Source organism: Oncorhynchus masou, chromosome 28, assembly GCF_036934945.1.
Source record: "Oncorhynchus masou masou isolate Uvic2021 chromosome 28, UVic_Omas_1.1, whole genome shotgun sequence".
Taxonomy (NCBI): domain Eukaryota; kingdom Metazoa; phylum Chordata; class Actinopteri; order Salmoniformes; family Salmonidae; genus Oncorhynchus; species Oncorhynchus masou.
The window spans coordinates 50,664,370-50,683,128 of NC_088239.1; the positions used below are offsets into that span (position 1 = coordinate 50,664,370).

Genomic DNA, 18,759 nt, shown 5'->3' on the forward strand with positions numbered 1-18,759 from the left:
ACGCAACAAAATCAACCTTCAAAATTAGATTGCTCAACTGACTGACATCCACAGACTGTTGGCCATCCAGTGCATTCATCATCTCTACTCGCTGCTTCGACAATTTTCACTGCCTCTGCATAGGAGACCTTCTCAACAGCCCTGATCCTTCCTAATTTGACCTTCACTCAGGGAACTCTGGAACGTGATTCCCATCACAATTGCAACACCGTGCATCCTCAGACTCTTCAACAATGATATTCCTTTTGCAAACACTTTACACGTGGTCAAACGTTTTATATTTATGACATTGAAGGGACTTTTGTACACAAACTCGCATCGCATATCTCATATATCCCAACTTTACATGGGTTGGGATAGCTTCTTCATCAAACATCAATAATAGAGAAAGGTTTTCCTCCTTTCCATTCACAGTGTGTGTTAAGCGATGTCAACTTTTCCGGTTCATCTTTAACCATGACGGCTTAATGTCCATCGAGACGCCAGATGACACCTTTTATCGGTTCCCTACTCCGATAATCATAACATTCCACTTAATGCATCGATTATTTGTACATCCACAGTTCTTTCTCCTTTTGGGGGGGGAGGACCTACCTGCATTTGACCAATAGAAACTCTCGTTTTCGTTGCAAAATATTTTCCATTTTGAGTAAACTGTTTCTGTTGCAAAATGTTTTGTAACAGAATCAGTGTAATGAATACAATTCTGATACTTTTTTCCACACCCATTGGCCCACACTCCAATCAGACAGATGTGTAATGTTCTAAAACTGTCATTGTGGAGTGCAGTATGATTTTATGAGAGGCAATGTTAGCCAGCAGGTGGCAATATACATTATGAAATAATCATATTCTCATATGATCCCAAATCCATGTGAGAGAATTCTTTTTTTATTTTAAGCTGAAAGTGGATTCTCAAGAAGACAGAACAAAAGATAAGAGGCACTATGGACACACATGTAGACCTAGTAGTTGTGTATGTTTATATAATGTATAGAAGTCCTCTCTCAGAGATAATGTAGGCTATAATACAGCTTCACCTCTCCACTACCTGAGACTAGGGGCTATTGTCTTCCTCCCCATAGGTTATTGAACTGGATGTGATGGTCTGAGAGAAGGCGCAATTTGACGATAATGCTTCTTCCCCCATTAGTCTCTGAATCTCACAGTCATAATGTCTCTCCTGACCCTTTTACAGATAGTTCTACCGGGGTCGCCCCTGACCCCTGCTGGAATTGAATTACCCCTGCACTCTTCCCCTTTCATCATGACAGAGCTGAGGGGAGCCAGTGGCATGTGGTGAGAGAGGAGATGCTACAGAGAAGTTCATTGGTTCATTCGCCTCTTTCCTTCCGCCTGCCAGGCACAGATGGTATTCTTTATTAGTGTCAGCGCCAGGTTCATTCTGCTCTGATGAGGACACTCGGTAGAGGGAGGGCCTGCCTGACATCCTCAGCGGTGACAGACAGCTAGCGGAAGTGGAAGAGTCCAGGGCAGCAGCCAAATGGCATGGCTGAGATAGGATGTAACTATATGGGAGTTGTGAGAGCACAGGGGGGCTTGGTTAATATTTTGAGAACATCTGTTGGTGAATAGGCCTGAGTCTAAACAAAAGTCTGCAAACATACTTTATCATGTTGATTATTCAAACCAAGCAGATCTTGTCTGCTGTATGAAATAAACGTGTTTTTTTAATATATATTTGAGCATGACCTTTATAACCAGAATTGACAAAAATGCCAGATTAGGATCCTGGTTTGGTTTATATTCATATACACTTTCATAACACCCATTTTTGAATGTGGAAATCTGACATGGTAATGCAGTGATTAGATTATCATCATTCTCTGATTGATTAATATAAGCACAAAGACATCTGTCTTAGCCTTTCAGGGTAAAAGTAATCACGTGGATGGTTTTCAATCTATAATTTAATTTTTCCTGCATTCCCTAAAATACTTTCACAGATTGCACAGGCAGCTTTCGCATGTTGTTTCTCTTTGTTATACTGTGTTTCCCAGACAAAATGTATCCATATTTGCATCCCTCAGTATGTCCCCTTTGACATGCTATTGTTTTTGCTAAGCGGCTTTCTGGATAAAAATGATCTCAGTCTCTCTTCTTGTTGTTTGTCTTCTCGGGGATAAAACAGCAATATATACAAGATGTTGATTTTTCACCGCTTTTTCAAGCATTAATTTAAAACCGAATTGTCTTTTTAAATAGACCATTTCAGCTCTGTGTGTGTGTGTGTGTGTGTGTGTGTGTGTGTGTGTGTGTGTGTGTGTGTGTGTGTGTGTGTGTGTGTGTGTGTGTGTGTGTGTGTGTGTGTGTGTGTGTGTGCTTGCGTGTGTGCTTGCGTGTGTGCTTGCGTGCGTGTGTGTACGTGCGTGCGTGCGTGTGTGTGTGTGTGTGCGTGTGTGTGTGTGTGTGTGTGTGTGTGTGTGTGTGTGTGTGTTAAATCTAGCTAGAGGTACATTGAACCCTTTTTGTCTGACAGAAATATATCCCAATTTTAATTTCTCAATCTCTTTGTACAGTTCCACTTCATGCTATCAGAAAATGTGTCCCTTCCTTTTTTGTTGTGGACTAATAGAAAATCATATGATTTACATTAGGAAGAATAACTGGAGTTTGCCAAAATAACATGGAAATAGACACAGTATTGTAAACATGTTGACATACCGTAGCAGAATATTGTTTGAGTGAAAGGGGGTAATTAATATGCTGCAAAAGTCTGTTTGAGAATCTAATGTAAATTTAAACACACGTTCAGACGAGTGACTGCTCTTTGAGTTTTACTGTTGAAATTCACTTAATGCTCTCCCTTGCTGGTTGTGCTTAGTTGCTAAATGAACGTCAATCTGCTTTGGAAAGTCATTTTTTTGCAAAGAAACATCAATTGAGAAGATGATTGAGAAAAGAAAACTGAAGAGGAAAAAAACCCACTGTGTTTTTTTCCACATGGATTGATTCAAAGGAAGGGTTTTAAAATTCATCCAAAGAGTAAATGTTCTATTTCTACACTAATTCTATTATACAAGGGTATTCTTACTGTATATCTATAGAAAAAAAGACTGACCTGGAGAATGTATTACAATCAGGGTGTATTGTTCCCTGTCTATGATTGACAACCAGCACCTGCAGTATTGTCAGTAACAATTGTAAACGGTGGTTCAACACAAATGAAGTAAGCCTAAAAGCATTTTTTTTCATTTTGCGTAAGGAGTCCTGATAGACTAAAAGCGGAGGGACCCTTTTCCAAATTATTCTGCTGTCACAAGCTCAAGGGGATCAAAGTAGTTTCCCTTTGATCAATCCGCTTATTTATAAATTAATTAGTGTGTTTTGCATTGTGTAAGGCTGGCACCAACAACAGTTACGAGGATAACATTTCTCCATGTATTGTATATCATATAGAACCAGGGTTGGCATGGTAACCTCATTTGCCATTGGAAGCCCTTTTTAAAATTGAAGAATGGCACTCAGGGGTATTGTCAAAACATATTTCAATATTCTTCATGAAAGCAGCTGTACATGTAGGTTTCAAATGGTAATTCACATGACATTGTGCATAATGAGGGTCCAATTTCCTTTTTTTTAAAGAACACGGCTGTCAAATTTACTTTAGGGCACAATTAAAGTTCAGATTTTAAGTATGTCTTTTTTAAGGTGTTTATTGGCTCACACAGCGTTATAAATATTCACTGAGGTGAGCAGTAAGCCTATCTGTGCTACAGAGTGAACTGTGATGTGCTTAATATGTGGATAAAATGACAGGGCTGTTTGAAGGCTAATTGAGCAACTGCAAATGAAATGATGATGTGGTCATGAGGTGTTTCTGCATGTCTGCGTAAATAGGAAATGAGGTCACAGATGCAGGATGGCTGGGTAGGGGGTAGGAAGCTTAAGGGCAGAGATGGGTGCAGCTGTTTTACCCTAAAAGCCAGCCAGTGGGAGTAGAGTCCCTTCTGAGAGCAGAGCACAGTATGAGCTGCAGGAGCATTGGCCTGGACACGCACACACAAGCAGACACACATGCACACACTTACTCACACAAACACGCACATACACACGCATGCAAGCACGCACATACACACACATACACAGACAGACACAAACGCACACACACACGCGCGCGTGCACACACGCACACACAGACACACTCACACACACACACACACACACACACACACACACACACACACACACACACACACACACACACACACACACACACACACACACACACACACACACACACGCACACAAATGCACAAATACACACACACAGGTACACCCTAGATCCCCCAGGCAGACTGCCCCTGCTGTGTTGCCATTAGACATTAGAGATGAAAGACAACTACCCAGATAATGCTTGCAAATACTATATATGCTAGGAAATACTGTTTGCAATAAATATAGCCCCATGTAGCCCCGATGTGAACAATCTAAAATGTTCATACTACAATTACTGTTGGAGCAATTTGGCTTGTGCCAGTGGTATTTCATTTGGAATCACCAGTACAGTCACAGTCAATTAGTTATCACACAACCTTGAAACCATCCCTACATACACAACATACCAGACAAAGAATACAGCACTCAAACCTTTTGGAAGTGTAATAAAATACATGTATAAAAGATTGAGGCACTTCAGGTTGAACTCAACGACCTCGTGAACAATCCAATCCAATCTGTTTATGATTGGCCTGTGGTGCATTTTGAGCTGATGCTCAATTCAGTCAAGCTCAAACACATGCACACACATGCACGCCTGCAAGTGTTCACACATTTTCTGATAGCATGAAGTGGAGTTCTGTATGACAAGATTGAGAAATTCAAATTGAGCTGTAATTCTGTCAGACAAAAAGGATTCAATGCACCTCTATCTAGGGGGGGGGGGGTTCCCTCGCACCATCAGAAAGTAATCATTTTCTAGCAACAAGCCCTAACAAGCAGCTATCAATAGTTACCATGGAGACTGTGTTTTGAATGAAAGCTGTGTCTGCTGTAAGGCCATATTGCTGATGAAATTATAATTTGCGATGGAAATTATGACTTGAATTCCCATTCAGGTGTGTAAGCTTGAAGTTTACTGTTTAGTCAAAGCTCCCATTCCACATATTACAATACTATCTATGTAGGCCAGCCTACCTACAGTAAATGTTGTATTTTGATCTCAGATTTTAAAGCCCTTTCAAAGTTGTCCGCGTGCTTCCCAGCCTAAACAGTTCGGTAGAGTTCATGCATATATTACAGAACATTTTGTGACATTTTTGTTAGTTTAGGACTTCAGTGAGTGTTTTTTTTTTCTGGTGTTCAGGCACAAAAACATTATCGAGAGGGAAGTCGAAGATCGGAGCCGAAGTCTACGCCCCTTAGCTGGTGATAGGTCAACATTAGTGATTGTAGTGTGTTTTTTCCCTGGTTTGCATTCGCTCTTCTGCTTCTGTTTTCTCCCTATAAATAATGCCTTGACTTACTTTTTCTATTACCCCAATAACATTTATAAACGTTGGTGAAGGTTTGGTATGGTGTGGCTATTATTAAGCTTTAGCTACTGCAGGCCTATGATATGAAGGCAGTGCGCTCTGGCGCTCCAACTGACTCTGACAGTTGAACTTCAGGTGAGGAAGTCTGTTTCAGCCCTACCAGAATTACTCCTATAATCTAACAATATAATGCTTATACACTACATTTTTATAGAAAATGTACAAATTAGCCTCCTTCTGTACATCTATTTCTGTGTAGCAGACACAGTAGCCATCTGACATAAAGAAATGCATATTGGTGTCGTAAGCGTGCCACGGGCATATCTCTATCTCTCTGGGGTTAGGCCTAAGCTTCTCTTCATTTATATAGTATATATATATATATATATATATATATATATATATATATATATATACACAATTGAAGTCGGAAGTTTACACACACCTTAGCCAAATACATTTAAACTCAGTTTTTCACAATTCCTGACATTTAATCCTACTAAAAATTCCCTTTCTTATGTCATATTCCCAATGATCCCCCATTATTTATACCCGTGTTCCCTGTCTGTTCGTTGCCAGTTTGTCTTGCTTCTTCAAACTTACCAGTGGTTTTCCTGTCAGCGCCGATCTTTTCCCAGCCTCTCTTTTCTCGTCCTCCTGGGTTTTGAACTTTTCCTGTCCCGACCGTGTACCCGCCCGCCTGACCTCTCTGTGCCTGTCCCTGAGCCTGCTTGCTGTCCTGTACCTTTTCTCCACCTCTGGATTACTGAACTCTGCCTGACCCTGAGTCTGCCTGCAGTCCTGTACCTTTGACTTACCCTGGATTATCGACCCCTGCCTGCCTTGACCTGTTTTTACTTGCCCCTGTTACTACAATAAACATTGTTACTTCAACAGTCTGCATCTGGGTCTTACCTTGATTCCTGAGAGTGTCTCTATCTCTGTAATGTGTCTGTGTCTATCTGTGTATCGTGTCTGTGTCTCTGCAAAGTCCATACCCTTGTCTGTACATTATGCCTTGAATCTATTCTACCGCGCCCAGAAATATGCTCCTTTTATTCTCTGTCCCCAACACACTAGACGACCAGTTTTGCTAGCCTCTTCTATTCCTCTGGTGATGTAGAGGTTAACCCAGGCCCTGTAGCCCCCAGTTCCACTCCTAATCCCCAGGCGCTCTCATTTGTTGACTTCAGTAACCGTAAAAACCTTGGTTTCATGCATGTTAACATCAGAAGCCAGGTCCTCCCTAAGTTATTTTGTTCTCACTGCTTTAGCATACTCCGCCAACCCTGATATCCTAGTCGTGTCTGAATCCTGGCTTAGGAAGGCCACCAAACTTCTGAAATGTCCATCCCCAACTACAACATTTTCCGCCAAGATAGAACTGCCAAAGAGGGTGGAGTTGCAATCTACTGCAAAGATAGCCTGCAGAGTTATGTCATGCTATCCAGGTCTGTGCCCAAACAGTTCGAACTTCTACTTTTAAAAATCCACCTTTCCATAAATATGTCTCTCACTTTTGCTGCTTGTTACAGACCCCACTCAGCCCCCAGCTGTGCCCTGGACACCATATGTGAATTAATTTCCCCCCATTTATCTTCAGAGTTTGTACAGCTAGGTGACCTAAACTGGGATATGTTTAACACCCCGGCCGTCCTACAATCTAAGCTAGATGCCCTCAATTTCACCCAAATTATCATGGAACCAACCAGGTACAACCCAAAATCCGTAAACACGGTTACCCTCATAGATATCATCCCGACCAACCTGCTCTCTAAATACACCTTCGCTGTCTTCAACCAGGATCTCAGCGATCACTGCCTCATTGCCTGCGTCTGTAATGGGTCTGTGGTCAAACGACCACCCCTCATCACTGTCAAATGCTCCCTAAAAACACTTCAGCAAGCAGGCCTTCTAATCGACCTGGCCCGGGTATCCTGGAAGGATATTGTCCTCATTCCGTCAGTAGAGGATGCCTAGAGGATGCCTAGAGGATGCCTAGAGGATGCTTTCCTCACCATCTTAAATAAGCATGCCACATTCAAAAAATGAAGAACCAGGAACAGATATAGGCCTTGGTTCACTCCAGACCTGACTGCCCTTGACCAGCACAAAAACATCCTGTGGCACACTGCATTAGCATCGAATAGCCCCCGCGATATGCAACTTTTCAAGGAAGGTATGAACCAATATACACAGGCTGTTAGGAAAGCAAAGGCTAGCTTTTTCAAACAGAAATTTGCATCCTGTAGTACAAACTCCAAAAAGTTCTGGGACACTGAAAAGTCCATGGACAATAAGAGCACCTCCTCCCAGCTGCCCATTGCACTGAGGCTAGGAAACACTGTCACCACCGATAAATCTACGATAATCGTGAATTTCAACACAAATTTTTCTACGGCTGGCCATGCCTTCCACCGGGCTACCCATACCCCAGTCAACAGCTCTGCACCCCCCACATCAACTTGCCCAAGCCTCCCAATTTCTCCTTCATCCAAATCCAGATAGCTGATGTTCTGAAAGAGCTGCAAAACCTGGACCAGTACAAATTAGCTGGGCTAGACAATCTGGACCCTCTTTTTGTAAAATTATCCAGAGCAATTGTTGCAACCCCTATTACTGGCCTGTTCAACCTCTCTTTTGTATTGTCTGAGATCCCCAAAGATTGGAAGCTGCCGCGGTCATCTCCCTCTTCAAAAGGGGAGACACCCTGGACCCCAAATGTTACAGACCTATATCTATCCTACTCTGCCTTTCTAAGGTCTTTGAAAGCCAAGTTAACAAACAGATCACTGACCATTTCAAATCCCACCGTACCTTCTCCGCTATGCAATCTGATTTCTGAGCTGGTCATGGGTGCACCTCAGCCATGATCAAGGTCCTAAACGACATCATAACCGCCATCGATAAGACAATACTGTGTAGCCGTATTTATCGACCTGGTCAAGGCGTTCGACTCTGTCAATCACTGCATTCTTATCGGCAGACTCAACAGCCTTGGCTTCTCAAATGACTGCCTCGCCTGGTTCACCAACTACTTCTCAAACAGAGTTCAGTGTGTCAAATCGGAGGGCCTGTTGTCCGGACCTCTGGCAGTCTAAATGGGGGTGCCACAGGGTTCAATTCTTGGGCCGACTGTTTTCTCTGTATACACCAATGATGTCGCTCTTGCTGCTGGTGATTCTCTGATCCACCTTTACGCAGACGATACCATTTTGTATATAATTATTTTTACTTTTTTTCATGGAAAAATAAAATCAATCATTCCAAACTATGCAGAGGCCAATTAATGAATGGAAAGAGACATCTGCTACAAAACACCAAAAAAGTTTAACAACTTTCGGAGATTGTCAAGCCAAGCCTTCAATACTGGGTAAGCCTACAAGGCACGAAGGATGTATTTTCTCTTTGTCGACATGTACATAGTCTATTTATTGTGGTGTTAAACACAAACCATGATGTTGATGTGCCCAAAGTCTGTATGTTTTTTTTATTGGTTGTGTGGTTTATTGGCACAGAAACCTGTTGGTGGAATTTCTTTTGCATATATTTTATAGAATTATAAATGGCATCAAAATGTTGAAAATCTGATTTCACCCCTGGCTGATAATTGTCTGCAGCCGGTTCTGATTGTAGTGTAATGAAACAGGCAGGGAGAGAGAGCTCGTCTGTGGTCTTTGGCGAACCCTTAACTTTCTGGCCATAGCCCTGCGTGGCATCGACTGTGACACAAAAGCATGCTGAAATAGCAAAGTCCATCCACATTTATAAACACAGCTATTGTTATTTGTGGTTGTAAACATTATTTTGAGTTAATTTGATGAGGGGGAGGATTTTCCATTTATTTTACAGTACAAGGGGAGGGTCATGTAAAAATATTTTTTACTTTGGGGAGGGGGGCGCACTTAATTTTTCATGACATTTGGATCTGTCCCTGAGATGTAAAATGTAAAATTGCCCAACTATCTCTTTGTCAAAATCTTCAAAGTTAATGACAGATTTCTTGAGTTATCTTAGATTAATTTGTACTATTTTGAGGAAGTGTATACTGTCTACAGGGTCTCAAAATGGACAAACATTACTAATGTAGCTTTTTTTTAAATAGCTAAGGTCTTTTAACGAAGTATGCAAGCACACTCGTTCGGTTTGGCTAGCTAAATCTAGGCGCCAGCTGAACTGAAGCATGCTGAAGCCTTAAGGCCAGCTGGAAAGCCTTTTAGTAGAGGCTTAATTTTTGTGGTAGCCTAATTGATGACACTCAAAACGGCTTATTTCAGACACCATCTATCTATTGGTGTAGGTTACATTTGTGTTCGATCATGTGCTAATCGGACAACCATGAGTAAATTAAACATATTTTAATCTCCTTTGTTGTAGAGTGAGACCCTGACAGAAGCCATGCAATACCCCTTTAAGTTTTTCCGCGAAATAACAACGTGCTCACCTAGACGCTTGCGGCGTCACCGTGGTTACCGCCTTCTGTTTCAAACGATTGGTTGAGCCGTGGGAATATTCAAATTTACTCTTAATTGATTGGTCGGATGCCCGGTTTGTGCAGTCGGGAAAATTCATTCCTTGCACTTCGACATCTTTCATTTCGGTCGGCTTTGGGGAGAGAAGAGGATATGGGAGACAAATTGAACTGAATATAGCTACAAACGAATTTATTTTCAATATCAACCCATTTGGCATTTCGAACATACTTTTTAAAAGTGGTTCTCATGGATATTTTCAGACCGATAATTCCCAGTCTCATCGGACTTCAGCAACGTCTCTTTGGAAAAGGAAATACGCCTTCCGAACAGGGGAACAAGCATCCAGCAGTGGCGAGCCAAAGATAAACAAGCCTTATGATAACACTGAACACTGTATGTAAGAAATAGTTTTTATGTCCTATTCTAATCTTCGTTGCATTACTTCATTTGACATAATCTCGCCAGGCTATCGATTCAGTTTAATGCATTGTTTGCGGTCATCAGCAGGTGCATTCATTTTACTAGGCTATGGTTAAGATTTGTAGACCTTAAGAATGATGGGAATGGGAGGGAAATCAATCTCCTTTTATGAAACGTGGTGCATTTATATTGCCTAGATTGTTCTACTTGGATCAAATAAAGGTGAATTAATTAAGTTAATCCATCAATGTCTTGTGCGCAATGAGACCAGTAGCCCACTAATATGCGTATGGTCCCAGCCCCAGTCTAGACTTGTTCATTATTTGTCCTGTAGTGTAGAATTACTTTTCTTTGGATTAACTGTTTTATGGAAACACTCTGCCCCCGAATGCGGCATCTATTGGACCTACTTCGAGAGACTGGGGCAGATTTGAGTAATACTAGAATATTAAATATATTGGACTGGGACACAGGGTGGACGGCTACTTTCATGTTTTTGATGGTCCGCTCTGTATTAAGGCATATCCAGATACCTAACTGCTAAGTTTATTCTTTAAATTTATGTTGAGTATTATAGACTAGCGTTTTCAGTTCCCCCTTTGTGCACATTTGGAACTAGTCATAGCTGCGGAGTGTACTGCTCCACCCCCTAAAAAATAATTTAAAATAAAAAAATGTTTATATATATTATTATTATTTTATTTTTTATTTTAATTTTTTACTCGTATTAGCAGACTAGTTGTTGCCCTGTTCTTTCTGGATTCCATTAGAATGACAATTGCAGAAAAAGGGACAAAACCCTAACCTCAAACATTTACATCGAAAGGTGTAAAGTTATGGATAAAGACACAAAATCTCCACATCAAATTCAATATTTTTCTTGGTCAAATAATATGGAAAACTACAATGTTTTGTGCAGTGTTAATCTACCGTCTTTACAAACCACAATGTAAATGTACATTACTGTATAGTACATAGGCTGGTCATCTAGGTTTGTACCTGTAGACTTTCCATCACCATGAAGAAAAACAATGTGCAATACAGTAATTGAGTACTCATGTGGCTCAGCTGGTAGAGCATGGCGCTCGCAATGCTAGGGTTGTCGGTTTGATTCCTGCGGGACCAGTATGAAAATGTATGCACTCACTACTGTAAGTTGCTCTGGATAAGAGCATCTACTAAAATGGAAGAGGAATGAATAAAGCATTTCAGTTTTCACAGAAATAAGTTGCAAAGTATTTCAAGAAACTGGAAAACATATATCAAGTAATTGTTTTTTTATTCCACAAGTATTAGCAGTAACTTTTTTTTGTACAGATAATTATCAGACTTTTCCCAAAGAATTGACCCACTGGGCCTTTTACTACTCCTGTATTAGCGGACCAATATAGAGGTCTTCAGCACGGCACCCCCAAACTACTTCCGTCCGTTATGGAACCAGTCACTGATTGAAAGCTCCAAACGGGTCTAGTCTGGCATGAAGTTCCACTCTGTCTCTGAGGTGAGCAGAATGTTTTTTTTGGCAGATGTACAGCCTGCAATAAAGGAGGACTTATGTGTCAGAAACACAGTGGTTACAGGAAATGCTTTGAAGTATATTATTGGCCCTTCAAAGCTGCATCCGAGGGCTATCTTCCTCGTCTATTGGCAAAGCCGGAGGAGGAATCCTCACACCTCATTGCACCTAGAGGCAGAGCTGAAGGTTGGCCGCAGTAAAGGGCCATGGATAATATGCCGAGGTGTGAAATTCTATCCTGCATGCTTTCCTGGTGGTGTCAGATCATTTATTGGGTAGAGAGCAGTCACATCTTCTTCCCGTCTGAGGTTTAGCAATAAAAGAGCGGCATCATGGCAAATTAACAACTTACTCTACTATCTGACTTTTCTGGCAATGACAAAACTAAAACATTTTTTTATTGAAGACATCTTTAAAAGCACATTTTAACCAGACTAAGTCTGAAATGCAAAGTTTTCAGTTTATGTTCTCAGTGTCGTCTTTTGAAGCCCATCAGGCCATATGTATGATGGACAGTACTTGACTTGGACTTAAATAGGTGCCGGTACTCATTTTGTTTCTATTTAGGTGCAGGAGATCCACAATACTTTTGAGCTAATATTCTATAAGCTTTAGCTGTAGGACATTTGAGGTGCCGGTCCTTTGCTCCAGTGAGCTCCTGTCCAAGTCGAGCACTGATGATGAATAGTCCTGAGAACTCATTCCATCCGTCTCCATGTCTCTTGCCTCAGTACCTGAAAGGCCTCTGTCTGTATAAATGTTATACCATAAAGCATCTGAAACTAAATTAGGGAGGACCTGCTCCCTCTCCTGCCCACTCACATAATTTAGCATCATTATGGGATTGCCTCTGAATATATTTAAATCATGAAATAAACATTATGGCCTTTTGAGTAGAGCGAATGTAATTAAACTAAATGAAAAATGCTCTGACTTACCCTCCCCCACATCCCCACTAAGGAAATTGCTTTATTCACACATCTTGAGTTGACATTCAATCCGTTTGACTGGGCTCTACTTTAATAATTCTGTCAAGTCTGCAGTTTGAATAGCAGTGGCAAAAAACATGTTACTTTCAGCTGCCACTCTGTGTGTAGTGCTGTATGTTTAATATATGACTGAGCATAAAGTCAATGTAATTACTCTGAAATTGCTTTGGCTTTGCCTGTAATGTCTGTATTGGTTTTGACAGACAACATCCTTCATTTTGGGGAACATTTGGGTTGGAGGATGGAAAGTGTCCTTGTGTTTATTATACTGGAGTGATATAACCCAGGCCTAGTGGGGATGTCAGACATTTTACTGAGTAGCCTAGTAGCAAAACTGATATATCGGCATACTCTGCTCTAATTAACATTCTAGATATTGGCTTGGCTTGTGCTTTTTCTTGATCTGAGAAACAGCTAAAACACGTAGCTTTTTATGGCTTGGCCAGCCTGTAGTCAGTGTATCAGAGGCTAGCGGGTAGAATTACAAACAGTCATGTGTACTTCTCCCTGGGGTTTTCAACAGATCACCTCACGCCCATCAGCATTTTATCTCCTGATCCATGATGGGGATTTGTCATCTGCTGGCTTGTTTCTCTCTGTTCTCCATGCAGTCTCCATGCAGGTCACCATAGGAGTAGCTCTTTTGAAGGTTCTGCGTTGGCCCCCCGGTCCACTCGTCTAGCCACCCAAGTTTTCAGGTTTTAATGTCACGTGCACAAGTACAGTGAAATGCATTTCTTGCAAAAACCCAACAATGCAGTAATCAATAACAGTACTAAAAATAACTTAAGGTAGAATAAAAAAAACAAGAAATAAGAAGAACACGATAAAGTAAGTAAGTATACTACATACAGGGTCAGTTTCAGTGCCATATTTACAATGTGCAGGGATAATGGATGGATAGTATGTTATGGCTCTTTGTTGCATGTTATGCTCTGCTAGGTTTCAAACCTATGCGGTTTGTGCATATTTAGCCTGGAGTTCTATGAATATCTTCGCTGCTATCATTTCACCAAGAGATTTGGAAATGATTTTGGAGTGTGTAGGTGACATGCACACCCCAAATTTCTCCACCGGCTGAAAGAAAGAAAGAGTGATGACAAAAAAAAGACATTGAAAATAATTCTGCACCACCACAGGTAGGGGCTACACAAATATCACATTGTATTATATATCCCGTAGTTACTCTGCAGGAGGCTATATTGCCTACTGTGTGCAGCAGGTCCACCCACTCTCAAGTGCCGGTGAACTGCAAGATAGAATTGATATGTTCAACCAGTCTTTCCCTTTATGCAGTCCTTTGCGCTTCATATCCAACACAGGCTATTAGGCCTCGTCATGGGGCAAAACAAAATGGCTATTATTACCAAGATGGTTTGTTGATGTTAACCTAATATTGGGAATTTGTGTTTCCTGCCCAGTGACTGTTTGCTCTTTTTGTGTTTGTGAGATCGAGAGAGTCAGTGGAGGTAAAGTGACCTCAGAGAGTGCATGGACGGCCAATCACCCTGCTCTGCTTAAAAGGATATTGTCAAAGGCTTGGTTGCTAAGCTGTTTCTCCCATGCATCCATAGTAATCACCTTTTATCTCCTAACAATGTCATGTGTAATTATGAGCTAGCTGCCATCTTTTGAAATCTGCCTAATTGGTCTTTTTATTTTATTTTGATGGGATGAGGAGGCTAAAAGACAGGGGGTTAAGGGTGGGGGTTAGATTGGATCTCTGGGGTCATTGGGGAGGGGGAGCTCTGGGGGCTGTCGTTGCTGTGCTTGCCATTTGAAACAGCCCATTGTTTTGTGTACATTATGGTGCTCAGAAACCTCAAAGAATACACATACTGCCTGATTGCACGCGAAGCAATGTTATCTGCCCTTACTGGGAAGGCAGCAGGCAGAGGTCATTTTGGATTAGTCCAGGGACTAAAGTCCTCTTTCTCCAAGAACAGTTTGGTTTTTCCATGCCGCCCTGTGAGGACCAGAACTTATCATTAAGTGTGGAAAAGGAGTTCTCTCCAGTGTGATTACCCTGCAGGGAGCATTTTGCCAATCTTTTCTCATGACTTCTCTGTTTTTATTAAAATGTTTAATGACTTGAAGGAATCAGTGACCCTTAACAGCATAATGAATGGCCTTGCCTGCTCTGACAGGAGGGGGGGGGGGTATGGAGGAGTTTGGCAGTGAAAGGCACTGTAGCCAAAGCTATACTGTAGGAACATTTTTCCATCAGGCAGGCATAGCTGCCACTTCGTCTCTAGAGGGTGGGTGAGCAAAACAAACAGTTAGGATCTTGATGGAAAAATTGATTATTAAACCCTAAGGACATACAGAGACTAGTTAAAGGATTTGTTCTTGGCCAGATTGAGAGCATAAACTCAATCAAAGTACTTGTAAAGCCCAGTAACAATGATTGCTTGAGATGGTCTGAGAATATTCACGAGAGGTCTAACTTGACTTTAGTCTGCCCTGTCTGCGGTATAAGCCAGTCCAGTCTAGTCTGGTTCTGTAGACTCTTCACCAACCATGCTAATCTGTAGAGAGAGACAGAAGAACATCTGTCACTATGTTTTGACTAGAAAAGCTTCCATCTCTCCCATGTGCTCTAACTGATTAAAGACAAAGACAGGCCTTTTGATTATTGCCTGGGTTCATCTTTTTGGGTTTCCACTCCCAGCAGGTGAGACTGGCAGTCAGTGGGCGGATCATAGACGCAAAGCATCTGTAGATCAAAACGGATAGTTATTGCTCTGACGTTGTGTATATGTTTTAACCCTAGCTAGCTTTTGAACAGTGCTCATTACAATGACTTGGGATTTTCTTTGTTTGTCAAAGCTTCGTCTGTCAGAAAGCTTGAGTACCCGCAGCATAATATGAATGTTTTTGTAAGGCATGGACCATTTCTCAAGTTGATTCATTGTAAACAAACATCTGTTATGACTGTAGTTGTTGGGCTGTGGTCTGATAGCTTAAGGTGTGTTTTGATTAGATCCAGGCATCTTGTCAGTGCCCTCAGTGAGCAGTCCTCTCTCTCTCTCTCTGCCCATTTGTCAGCCCACCCACACCCATTAAAACCTGTCAGACACTGTTCAGGGTAAAAGAGCAGGCTTTATGGGAAGCACAAAGTCTAACATGTCATACAGAGGAACTGTATTTTGTCGTGAAAGCATTTATTCCAAATTCAAGGCCATCCCAATGTGGTAGTCCACAATTAATAAACATTTTTTGCATTATGATGACATTTACATGCAGAGCACACAGCGGGCATATCAACGTAAATATTATTGTTGGTTATTAATAGAGGCAGACTAAATAATGATCTCTGATGCAGCCAATACGAAGTGTCAGTGGTGTGGGACGGGAAGCCCAGGAATGGGGCATTTTGTTGATGAACATCTGTATGGACAACAGACGGGAGAGATCTGTCTGTGCACTCTGCCTCACTAACTGTGTGTGTGTGTGTGTGTGTGTGTGTGTGTATATATATATCACACACACACTCGAAGTCAAGGTTGGCCAATGTTCCCCAGGGTTATCCAGTCGGTGTGTGGGATGAGGATAAGATAAGGCCCTGTTTACTTTTCATGCTCCCTCGGCTATTGCCAGGCTCCATGCCCAAAGCACGAGCAGTGATTTTTACCTTGGCACCTGTGCAAGGACAGGGTTGAGGGAGCCCAAGGCTCTGTACCAAGGCTCCCTACTGTGAGAACCGTTAATGATGCCCTGACAGAACTGAACGAGTTCATGGGATTTATGATTAGCCTACATGGGCTGTATGTTCAGGTTACCTACTCCCCCCAAGTTGACAATGTGTCTGTGGTAAAATATTTTTTTTTCTTTCATTCTAGTGGAGAATTGTATTTTTGGTTTGCGATATTTTCTTTTTGCTTTTGCATGTACTTGGCCAAGGTCTAAAGAAACGTTTAACTGAATTTGAATACTCTACTGAGTCTAGGCTTCTCATACCCTCCCGCTCTCAAAATGCATCTGCCAGAAGTCTCTCGAGGGATATTCATATCGACCCATTGTATTTATTTTCCATACATTTTCGAGCAAGTGCATGCATTGTATAGAAATAACAATCCTCCAAACCCTGCTTAACACCGTTGTAATACCTTTTTATAGAAGCTAATCTCAATGGAAATGAGGCTCATTGTTGTCGGCCTCAGGCCTTGTGCATATGCTCATTGTGTGGAGCAGAGCTGTTCTGGGTTGTTTGGATGTCCTGCAGTTCAACCTTGTTTTCTTTTTTTGTTAAAAAAAAAAATAGCGCATAAGAGGAAAAAAATCTGTCTCTCTCAAACCATGTTCTGATACCAATTATGGAAACTATTATAGAATTTAAACAGGATGGCTCTTATCGGCTAATCCGGGAGTAATAGATTCCATTAAAAATGCATGAGGGGGTGCAGAGATGAAACCGGCAGCTGCAGTAGCAGTGCTGTCTGTCAGTCTGTTTTAGACTCAGACCAGACTGCTTGCCCTGTCTCCCTGGCTCCATCGCTTTGGCAGGATCCTGCGTCCATTTAGAGGAGGCCTTTGAGAGTCAGTAGATAGTCTTTAAGTGTGACTGCAAGCTATCAGTCTGGCATTGCAGGTCATTGATGGAACTTGTTGTTAATACTTTAGGGCTCACTTTTGGCATGGATTATTCACAAAACCTCCTGCATTTTCAGTGCTTTTAAAGCAATCATTTTATACCCATTTTTACTGTCATCCCCAAACAGAACCTGTGGTTTTGCAGGTCTTTGTGACCACATCACTAATGGTGAGTCTTATCCAATGTTTTTTTTACCAGTGTACTGTAACACCGTTGATGCAGGGTGCATACATTTCAGGTTGTAAAGAGCCTGTAGGTGGCTGACCGCTCTTTGCAAGGTTATAGCTCTGCTATTCAGAGTGATGACGCTGTAAGGAGGCCACTCAGTGTAGAGACATAAAGTTAAATTAGGTCAACGTTACTGTATGACGTTTGTGTACCTCCTGTGTCTGTGTTTGCATTTGGACCTGTCAGGGATTTCACAGTGGTTAGGGAAGGAAAGACGTTAGCACAGCACTCAAATGAATCCAACTAGAGAGTGAAAAGGGCTCTCAGCCTAAACCCTTTTTTCATGATAATCTAATTATTAACTGAGGATTCTAAGAACTGCAAAGACAAGCTGAGGGGATTGGGGGAGGAATGGGGTGGAGGGAGGGGGGTTAGCGAGTTTTTTTGTTTTTTTTGTCTGTGCGTTTTAGTATTGAAAGGAAGGGTCACAGGGCAATGTTACTCTGCTCCAGTCAAGGCCCTGGAGGCCGTTCAGAGGAGAGAAGCGTCTGGAAGGTCAGGCAGATCACCGCCTTTTTATCTGCGTAATTTCCATGTAAAAGGACCCATGAGCACCAACGTGAAGTTCATAAGAGGATATCAAATTGGGTGTCAAGTGAAGGCTGTCTATATTTTGAGGAAATTATACATAGATACATTTTTCAACCATTTTCCAACTTAAAAATGAGGCAATGGCTTTAATTTCTAGTCAAACAGATAGGAAAGGGGCTCTTAGAAAACATCTACCATGAAAAAGTCTTAGAAGGGTTGGCTGGAAACGTCATGAAAAATGATGTGCGCCCATCGATGGGGCGGAAGCTGTGATTTGTTATGATTCTGAATGGTCAGATTGCTAGCAACAATGACAGGAAGCTGCCACGTGGGGAATCGTAGGTGGCTCATTTCATTAAGTTTTTATTATGTTCTTGATACCATGTCTTGTTTTAAGGTGTTTTGACTGATTTTATGTCTGCCAATATGGCAAAAATACGCTAGCTAGTTAACAACAGCAACAATGTATTTGATAGACAAGTGCTCGTTTTGCAAATGTATTTGGAGACTA

General features: G+C 41.6%; 1 protein-coding gene across 3 annotated transcripts in view; it reads left to right on the forward strand.

Annotated features, from left to right (window-relative positions):
• The first annotated feature begins 10,040 nt into the window (after nt 1-10,040).
• The window catches only part of LOC135517808 (protein FAM222A-like), a 36,492-nt gene continuing 27,773 nt past the window's right edge, over nt 10,041-18,759 (forward strand). Inside the window, exon 1 of one of the 3 annotated variants that reach the window (XM_064942423.1) lies at nt 10,041-10,367. In XM_064942423.1, coding sequence (XP_064798495.1) covers nt 10,366-10,367 — 2 coding nt within the window. In that variant the 5' untranslated portion in view covers nt 10,041-10,365. Of the gene's footprint in view, nt 10,368-17,436; nt 17,658-18,759 lie in introns of those variants that run through there. The other 2 variants (XM_064942424.1, XM_064942425.1) reach the window with 2 other exon arrangements.